The 10,000-nt window shown below is 37.2% G+C and overlaps 1 protein-coding gene and 2 long non-coding RNA genes across 4 annotated transcripts in view; 2 read left to right on the top strand and 1 right to left on the bottom strand.

The window, feature by feature from the left end:
- Positions 1 to 4,887, top strand: part of LOC135210125 (uncharacterized) — a 30,193-nt gene extending 25,306 nt beyond the window's left edge. Inside the window, exons 2-5 of the mRNA XM_064242941.1 lie at positions 612 to 738; positions 1,817 to 2,019; positions 2,325 to 2,422; positions 2,786 to 4,887. Of these exons, the coding sequence (XP_064099011.1) occupies positions 612 to 738; positions 1,817 to 2,019; positions 2,325 to 2,422; positions 2,786 to 2,990 (633 nt within the window). The 3' untranslated portion in view covers positions 2,991 to 4,887. The remainder of the gene's footprint in view (positions 1 to 611; positions 739 to 1,816; positions 2,020 to 2,324; positions 2,423 to 2,785) is intronic.
- The window catches only part of LOC135210126 (uncharacterized), a 104,596-nt gene that overhangs the window by 62,819 nt on the left and 31,777 nt on the right, over positions 1 to 10,000 (bottom strand). For both annotated transcript variants that reach the window (XR_010313465.1, XR_010313464.1), the window contains exon 2: positions 1,804 to 2,013. This is a non-coding gene — a long non-coding RNA (uncharacterized LOC135210126). The remainder of the gene's footprint in view (positions 1 to 1,803; positions 2,014 to 10,000) is intronic.
- The window catches only part of LOC135210526 (uncharacterized), an 8,959-nt gene continuing 7,220 nt past the window's right edge, over positions 8,262 to 10,000 (top strand). Inside the window, exon 1 of the long non-coding RNA XR_010313527.1 lies at positions 8,262 to 8,334. This is a non-coding gene — a long non-coding RNA (uncharacterized LOC135210526). The remainder of the gene's footprint in view (positions 8,335 to 10,000) is intronic.

Here is a 10,000-nt window from a genome sequence, read left to right as displayed (position 1 = left end):
GCGGTTTCGAACTCAGGCCCTCTTGCTGGCAAGATTGGTCATTAGGCCTACCCACGGTCCAGTGGGCCTACCTGACTGCGATGTCACAGTCTTCGAAAAACGGGTAAACGGAAGACGAGGGAACTTGGAGATGATTGCCTTTCGTCTTTCCTTGTGGCACACGTGACAGTATACGTTTACATCAGTGTTTCTTAAAACTTCCTTGTGAAGCAGACCCCTTTTATTAAAATTACTTATGTAACGGACCCCTTGTGATAATTTTCCTCTTGGGTTTAAAAGTGTTTTCAGGGTATAACATATAGTACTAACATTTCTACCGAATTATTAATAATGGCTTATCTTCAACATAAATATCCACATTTTACTTAAAATAACTTTCACATTATGAATATTGCAATTTTGCGCACAAATTTTCGTGAACTGAATAGCAACGCTTCCTCTTCACATTATCCTGAGGACCCCTTGGAACATTCCACGAACCACACTTAAAGAAACACTGGTTTACATAATCCGTATTATGGTATGGTGACGTAAACGCTTCTGAAAACAACAATTTTGACTAATACAGAGATTCATTCCGACTAAATGCAGTCTTCTTTTTTTCTTTTCAGATCAAGATGAAGGCATTTATCTCAGCAATTGTGTCGGGACTGTTATTCAGCTTCTGGGGTCAGTTTTCCGAGGCCTCCAGACAGAAGCGGTACCTTTTTATCAACCCAGAGGCTCCCATCACTCTAGGTGAGCATATCACTGACAAGCACAAGCTGATAGACAGAAAAGTGTAGCTCTGAATGAAGTTTTTTTCTTTCTTTCTTTCTTTTTAGTGGTATGGTGTTTTATTTTAGTGGTATGGTTATTTTTCTAGTGGTTTGGTTTTTTTAACTGTCATTTACGCAATCTATTATATACATAGAAATATATGCGATGATACTTATTTGATTACTCAAAAAAAAAAAAAAAACCCACAGCATTGCTAAGGATAATGGCAATTCAAATTATGTGATTACAGCTACAGTAATTCTAAAGGTTCACAGGTATGTACTTATGAAGAAAGTTAGTTATAATGCCATACACAAAACGCAAACGAATTATTATTATTATATTATTCAAAAGATAAACCAAATCCATATGGAACAAAATTACAGGGGCCACTGACTTAAAATTCAAACCTCCAAAGAATATGGTGTTCACTGGAAAGAAATTACAAAAGCAAATATGAAATACTGAAATTTAAGAGGTTCTGAATGTACAACGTCCTCAGGAATAATACTTCACATTAACAAAATAGCAAAATTTGGAACAAGGCGTAATCCGACCTCCAGCTTACTCGAGACCCGTGCAAGATATTCCCCTCACGCATAAGTTGTTAACATAATATTCCTATCTTTCAAAGTAAATTACGAGCTAAAATCTACGGTCAAATAGAGCGTTGCTGTTTCCCTATAGAAAATTTAAATAAATACGCTAAATTTTATTAGAAATAATTGTTCTGTAGTGTTTAACATGCATTATTTTGTACATTTTCATCTTAATAAATAAATCATACATATCCTATCCTAAAATTCCCGTATCTTTAACTCAACCCGAAACACCTTTTTTTAGACCTTTTCTAGGCTCTTCCATGGACCTTTCCTACTCCCTTCCCCCCCCCCCTCCCAACAAGAACAACAACAAAGTAATTTGTGGGCCCTTACTCCCTCAGTAAGAGAAAATGTGTTTAGAAATGACGTGTGTTGCGTTTCTATAAATCATGTGACCTTGTATACCTGAAAACATACCGTAAGAATAGTTGACCTAACTTACGCATTGACTCCAGGTTTCTTGCTCAACATGCCCGTATCGCTGGCACTCCCGACACTGGCCCCGGTGAATGGAAGGTCCTTCAACTCCCAAAGCAGCAGCAACAGCAACAGCTATTCGGACGCGGAGTACGACGAAGAGGTTCCGCAGTCACTCTACTGGGACCCAGCCTACGAGCAGCAGTTGGAGAAGCTTTCCGTCTACTTCTCGCACCTGGAGGTAAGAGGAGGAGCGACAGAGGTCAATGCTTAGCCTTCTCGCAATTTTAGGAAGACCTATACTTTGATTAGTCAACGTGTAGAACTTTCTTCCCTTTCTTGTTTCAATTGTCTCCTACGCGAAGGTCAAGATGTACTTTACAGATCCTATAACCTTCATGCACTTGTGGAGGTCAAGATGTACTTTATAGATCGTATATCGTATAACCCTCATGCACTTGTGAAGGTAAAGATATACTTTAAAGCTCGCATAACCCTCATACACTACGCCCCAGACCCGCTAAATCTTCCCTCTTAACGTTACAGCTCCATTACGTGGGGTGCCAAGAAAGGCTACTGTGTGAATTGGCATCGGAGCCAGAGATCTATTCGCCTATTGGAGAAATTTTCATGAAGGAACTCAGGTACGTAACTGCCAGCTCTTATTTTTCACTTGTAATGTTTAAGAATGCCGTCACCTAGTATTTACTGGAATACCAAGTACTTAGTAATTTTTGTCAAAATCATATTTTGTTGTAACTGAGAATGGAATCTTTTTACTTCTTACAAATGATACAAATAATCTCATTGACATCTTACCATACGTACAATTAAGTTCCCTTTTCAATAAAAAAAAATGCACCACTTTATATCTTTCAAATCCACTTCAAAGTATAGATTTACGATTAACTCCCAAATATTCCATCAGGCAAATTCACCACTACTTTATATTTTTCAAGTGCTCTTCAAAGTGTAGACTTACGATTAACTCCCAAATTCCCCAACAGGCAAATGCACGGACCAGTGAAGCCTTCCAGAGACTCCCTGATGTGGCGTTACATGTTGGCAGCGAGAGAGGGATTCACAAATCCAATCGAAGACTGTGAGAAGGCCTACCCGAAATGCCCTATACCTGCCAGCAAGATTCTGAACATGCCTGTGCTCAAAGTGTGGCAGTACATAGCATCCAAACTCAATCTACAATTGGTTTAAGACGGGATATACACAAATTTCGGCAGGTTAAGGATACGTATATCAATTTAAGTGCTACATAGAGAAACCTTACAAGAATGTTCGTAAAATGCTGTTTCATCAAAGCATAAGCATACACCAGGACAGCACACAAGTCAAGGCAAATTACTCTTCTAGAACTGGTTTGTGAACAATACTGGAACTTCTTCAAACCGTAAATGAGTTTGGGAAGTTTAACAAGATGTTAAATGTGTTAAGGTACAAGCAATTTAGTTTTTATTGTCGAAACACATTGAAAAACTTATAATAAATACTTTAAATCAATCTAAGTAACCTACAGAGCAGCTTTTAGGAACAAAATGTCTTGGTCAAAAACCTGTATCTCAGAGTAATTAATCAAACTGAAAATCCTGGCTAAACTTTACAAACCTTTATCAGAAATAGTCTCACTAGGGAGTTACTCTATACTATTTCCTGATGATACATTTATGGAGTTTTTTTTTTTTTTAAGGAAAAAGATAAGAATAATCAAGACTAAACCAGGAGCCAATAAGTGCCAAAATAATTAAGCACCAACACTACTTCACTCGATGGAAAACTATTCCTTTTCACAATAGGTGGAAAAAAAATTTTCCTCTCATATTGAGCTACTTATTACTACAAAAGTTAGATAACTTGCAGTTTGGGGGCATTATAATCTGTGATGATCTAATTTAATGTAAATTGATAATTTTTTTTTTGCTTACCTTCCTCTGATTTTACCTCATAGCTACCTTTTTTATTTAGATTTTCTAATGTCATTTAACCATTTTGGTATTGTATTAAAGAGTATATCCTAAAAACCTGTTTCGAGACTAGAACAACCAGATCAGTTTCATATTATAGTAGATCCACATCACCCGTGCATCTGATGTCTAGGCCAGTCCCTTACGACGCTCCTGATTGGCTGTTGAAAAGCCAATCTCTGTCTCTCTCGAGAGTTCACATAGACAGGGTGTATGTTCCACCTCTCCTGAGGGATACTTTTCAAGGCGTACCCCTAAGGAGAGGTGCCTATGTGGAGCCTCTCGAGAGACTGAGTTTCCAGCACTGTGGTTGGCTTATCAACAGCCAATCAGGAGTATCGTAAGGGACTGGCCTAGACATCAGATGCACGGGTGATGTGAATCTACTATAGCTCTAATTATAAACTAACTTTAGCCTATTAGCTTTGGGAATTCTCAAAAACAGTTCGTTTCGTTCGATGTACAAAATTTCAAATATCTTTAATGAATCCAAATTAATCCTTACTTTAAGTGGAGATTTAAGGACACAGCGACTCGACACAAGTCTCTCACTTAAGAGTTATCAACGAAACGAAGAATTGGCCTAAATTCTAGTGCAACTGAATGGCTATTCCCAAGCAATACCAAAACACACCATTCTACCTTCTAACTTTCTTTGAAACTCATTCCTCTCTAGGCTACATCTTCTTCACCAGATGGACTTGATGGTACTTGAATTACACTAAGGGATTTCTGTATTTTCTATGATTAGGTTACGCAGGGAATAATCAAATCAGGAAGTCCAGGAGCCATGCTTTTCGATAACTTGATCTGTATTTGATCGACTCATTTGAAAGCTCAGGTTTGTTTGAGAATGCTGATACTGGTATTCCCTCTTCGGCCAAAATCTAAAAACTTTAAAAATATTTAAATATTCGAGAAGAACATAGTACAGTACTGACAAACTATCTGAAAAGAATGGCACCTGGTAGTGATAAGACGCAACACATTCAAACGCCGACGAAAACCAAGATGGTATATTACTTTGTAAACAGTCATTTCCGCAAATACTCATTGCATCATCAAGCTACTAATTGTAAAACCATTAGCAAACCATTATCATCCATCATTTATAATAAAGAATTAGAAATTTATACACTATTTTCTTTCTACCTCGGTTGCAAAATGTGGACATTAAAATAAGGTTAAACATTAAATAAATTGGAAGTAAAGAAACATCATGAACAATATTCTCCCAAAACAACATCTCTTCAGAGCCTTATGAGTTGAGTTGAATATAAAATTTAGGTCAAGCGCTGAAATGGAAATTGACAGTGTGGAAGGTTTGAAAGGTGAAACAGGAGGAAAACCTCAAAGCAGTTGCACTATGAATCAATTGTTAAAAGAAGGTGGAAAATAAGATGAAGAGAATATGAAAGGAAGTACAGTAAAAGGAACGAAAAGTGGTTGCAGCTAGGGGCCGAAGTCACGCTGCAGAACCTTAAGCAATGCCTACAGTGCACCGCATGAAGTCCACTGACGGCACTAATCCCCTACGGAGTTCAGAGCCTTATGAACGTATTAATATTATTTTCCTCACAATGTAACATGTTCATGAAATAAGGTACATCTACAATAAGATTCAATTTTCCCTTTTGCATCAAAATGAAAGTCTGGGAACACCAGAGATGAAGAGAGAGAATCCTTCTGAAACTACAGTTAATCCAACACATTAACCTGTGCGTACTTTCTGTACCTGCACATCCAAACGATCCTGCAATATCTACTTGCAATGACAAACACACTTGTTATCTATGGGACAACATTAGCTACACGGAATGAGAACACTCGGGAGGTGCCCCATCCAACAACGATTTGACATGCGTAGCCGATGCCTTTCGTATCTGCGAAGAGAATCTACGAACGGAAGAGACTGAGATAATGAATGATAACCCTATACGGCATCCAAGCTTCCACGGTCACGTGAACAAGACCTCATGGGTCAATGCCTGCCAATGAATGAGTTGGGTGGGCATGAGACATTTGTGATTAATTTTACCATTTGTGGCCATTAAACTGTTTTAAAGTTTCTTGGGCACGAGTAAGTTGGGTAGGCATAACACATCTGTGATTAATTTTACCATCTGTGGCCACTAGTGTTTTAAAGTTTCTTGGGTACGCGTAAGTTAGGTGGGCATGAGACGTTAGTGATGAAGTTTACCATCTGTAGCCATTGAAGTGTTTTAAAGTTTCTTGGGCACGAGTAAGTTAGGTGGGCATCCGACATCTGTTATTTAATTTTTACATCTTTGGCCGACTAATAAACAAGACATCTGTATTAAAGTGTTTTAAAAGTTTCTGTGGGCACGAGTAAGTTTGTTCAGCATGAATTTTACCATCTGTAGCCATTGAAGTGTTTTAAAGTTTCTTGGGCACGAGTAAGTTAGGTGGGCATAAGACATCTGTGATTAATTTTACCATCTTTGGCCACTAAAAACAAGACATCTGTGATTAAAGTGTTTTAAAGTTTCTTGGGCACGAGTAAGTTGGGTAAGCATAAGACATCTGTGATTAATTTTACCATCTTTGGCCACCAAAGTGTTTTAAAGTTTCTTGGGCACAATTAAGTTAGGTGGGCATGAGACTTTTTTTTATTATTAATTTTACCATCTGTGGCCACTAAAGTGTTTTAAAGTTTCTTGGGCACGATTAAGTTAGATGGGCATGAGACTTTTTTTTTTAAATTAATTTTACCATCTGTGGCCACTAAAGTGTTTTAAAGTTTCTTGGGCACGAGTTGGGTAGACATAAGACGTTTGTGATTAATTTTACCATCTGTGGCCATCAAAACGTTTGACAGTCTCCTTTTCAACCATTTATATGGAACGGCCACTTCTTCACATGACAGCACACTTCATCTAAAAACTAACAATACTGAAAACTGAATTACAAGTGAACATCCCAATAAGAATTACAATGTCACGTATAAATAAAGCTTTAGCATAAATCTGATATAAAATAACTTCTCAAGAACCTTAGAAACATAAATACGCTGGATGCAGTTCAAATTTACAATCAAACCGATCACAAGGAAATTTAACGATATTATCAAATGGACGGCATAGGACCCTTTTCTGGTACATGGCAATCTCCCCAAAATAAAACCTTATAAGTAGTTTTCCCCATGATATGCAAAACCCTTATTTCTTGCGCTGATAATACTTTTGCAAACGGTTTAAAATGTAATGACTAATTAGTTCAATAAAATGGGGCAGAACCATATGTTTTACGTGTCGAAGTTCGAAGAAGACTAAGCGTGGCATGACCTATGAAAAATACATTACAATTCGAGTGGCGAATTCTATAAAAAAAAAATTAAAAAACCAATAAAAAAAAGGGCTAAATAACTACCACCTGTGCAAACATTTCTGGTCCCGCTATTCTATTTGGCCTTGCACGCAGACCTGTGATCTACTTAGTCACCCTAGCATGGGCCACTGACACGTGACCCCCAATGAGTACAATTCACATAATTTTGGAACAACCTTGAAACGTCTTGAGTGGAGACAAAATAAGGGACAAACGTATTAACCTGGGATGAGAAACTATACATCATGACAAAGTGTAAAACTGCAACTCGAGTAAAACTGCAGTTCTCTTAATACTTCATGTAATTTTGACACGTTTGTATTCCAGAGTAATTACGCTGCCAAAATTCAAGGAGCCTTATCGTTAATATGAGAGATAGAGAGAGAGAGAGAGAGAGAGAGAGAGAGAGAGAGAGAGAGAGAGAGAGAGAGAGAGAGATTGTATATATTGCATTGAACTGTATTCGCATGTAAACATATATACATGTACTAGTATGCAATTTATCCACTAAATATAAAAAGACTATATATATATACATATATATATATATATATATATATATATATCTCACTTATTCACTGCTTACTTCAACTTAAAATCTGAATTTAAGCTAGTTACTGTAAATAGTAAGGAAATAAAATCCCGACCTAATAAACGTGAAAACTGTCGTATATAAATAGACGGACTGGCAGGTTCTTTCAACGATTCCAAAATATCTCGCGTATTTCAAAAGTAAAGACCTAATTCTAGAAGAGGCCCCACGCTCTCTTGGGACCCCCAACCCACACCCCCCAAAATGTCCTCTCTTCCAACACACCTGGTTTACCCGACACGATTAGGTGCAATTCCATGCGCCCAATCCAGGCGACCTAATTACGACCAATCTCCTGATGCTTCGTGATCAGCGTTTGAGGACCGATTACTCTATTTCGGGGCGATGCGCTAACCGAAGGTTAATTTCTCTGAAGCATTACACAAACCTATTTGACGCTGGGTCGTTCCAGAGCGACACAGATATTCCTCTAGCTGTTGACCAGCTCTTGGTAATGCGAGATTATTAACCTCGAGAAAAGAAGGACACAAGGACAGAAATGAGATCACTCGCTCCTCTCGCTACCACGATTTGAGGTCTAAAGACCATAGGCTAACCAGTCGATTGCCGGTGACCATAGAGAGAGGACTCGGAGTTGAGCGCGACGGTCTTTTTATTTTGCTCACATCTACGCAGTGCGGTGAGTGAAACAACTAATTAGTGAATACACATATATACTTACATACACTCTTGACATCGTATGGTCTCGTGATATTGAATTAAATGCAATGTACCACTGGAAACATTTAGGAATGAACATAGGTGCGTGGTTTCCAACATTTCAAAAATACACATTCCTTCATTCATTCTTTAAAATCTAAGATATTCCTAAGTTCGCGACGCAAAAACCAGAACATTCACTACTTAAACGGAATTTGAAATAATCGTCCTTTAGTTAAATATTTTTAAATGCAATAGTTAATTAAAAACCAAAAAATTATTTAATAAGTCCCCGAACCAAAACATTGTTTAACAAGATCCCAAACCAAGCCACTGTTTTACAAGATGCCAAACCGAACCATTTCTTAATATAAGTTCCCAAACCAAAACTTTTTTTAATAAGATCCAAAACCAAAAAAGTTTTTAAGATCCCAAACCAAAACATTTTTAATACGATCCCAAAAAAAAACCTTTTTATTATCAAACCATATTTTTTTAACGAGATCCTAAACCAAAAATTTTCTTAAACCAAAACATTTTCTTAAGATCCCTAACCAAAACATTTTTTAATAAGATCCCAAACCAAAAAACGTTTAAAGATCCCAAACTAAAAATTCTTTTTACTAAGATCCCAAGCCAAAACATTGTTTAATAAGAACCCAACCCAAACCATTTTTAAACAAGATCCCAAACCAAAAAATTTTTCAAAAAGTTCCCCCAACCCCACCCCCTAAAAAAACTGCAAAGTGTCCAAATCAGTTTTGTGTCATGTCTCGAAGAGGAGAAATCTCTCAAATCCGGCAAAATGACTTTAGTAGCTTAGAAAAATCTTTAAGAGAAACGCCTTTAACAGCCATCAGAAATCGGAAAGTCCCTTAGCTACTGGCATAAACCTGACAAAAAAAAAAAAAAAAAAACTTGACAACTTGCGCGAATGCTGTAAGTTTTCCACGTTGCGTAGTTTGAATTCAATAATTGTGAACACTTCAGAACGTCGCTTTCGCTAATAGAAAAGACCACGCGATCATAGATCAGTCAAAAAGACACTAAACAAAATTGATCTTATCATCAAAATGATAAAAGGCTTAAAGACATCGACTTGTATTTCAATTTTACACCTAGATTAAATGTAAGCTATCTTAATACATAGCATACAAGCACACACAAAAACACACACACACACACACACACACACACACACACACACAGAGAGAGAGAGAGAGAGAGAGAGAGAGAGAGAGAGACTTTGCAACAAACTCATCAAGCTCCTAAAAATATAAAAAATGCGAATGCATCAAGATTCATTGAGAGAGAGAGAGAGAGAGAGAGAGAGAGAGAGAGAGAGAGAGAGAGAGAGAGAGAGAGAGAGAGAATTTGCACCGACTCAAAGCTCCTAAAAATATTAATATGTGAATTCATCAGGATTTATTTTAAGCCATTCATTCATCATACGAGTTGCAACTATATGAGCAGTACATAAACAATGACGAACATCATCAAATTAAAATTCAGAACCTCAAACAATCTACTTGTTGGTACCAAGTTAAAACTTGTGCCAAACCAGTACGACAGATAGGGAATATATAAAGCAGATACAATGGTTATGAAATCTAAACCAAAAACTGTTACAGTATCTGACACTCCAC

The sequence above is a fragment of the Macrobrachium nipponense genome, chromosome 39, assembly GCF_015104395.2.
Source record: "Macrobrachium nipponense isolate FS-2020 chromosome 39, ASM1510439v2, whole genome shotgun sequence".
Taxonomy (NCBI): Eukaryota; Metazoa; Arthropoda; class Malacostraca; order Decapoda; family Palaemonidae; genus Macrobrachium; species Macrobrachium nipponense.
Note: the sequence above shows the minus strand (reverse complement) of the source record. Positions and strands in the feature narration are given on the sequence as shown.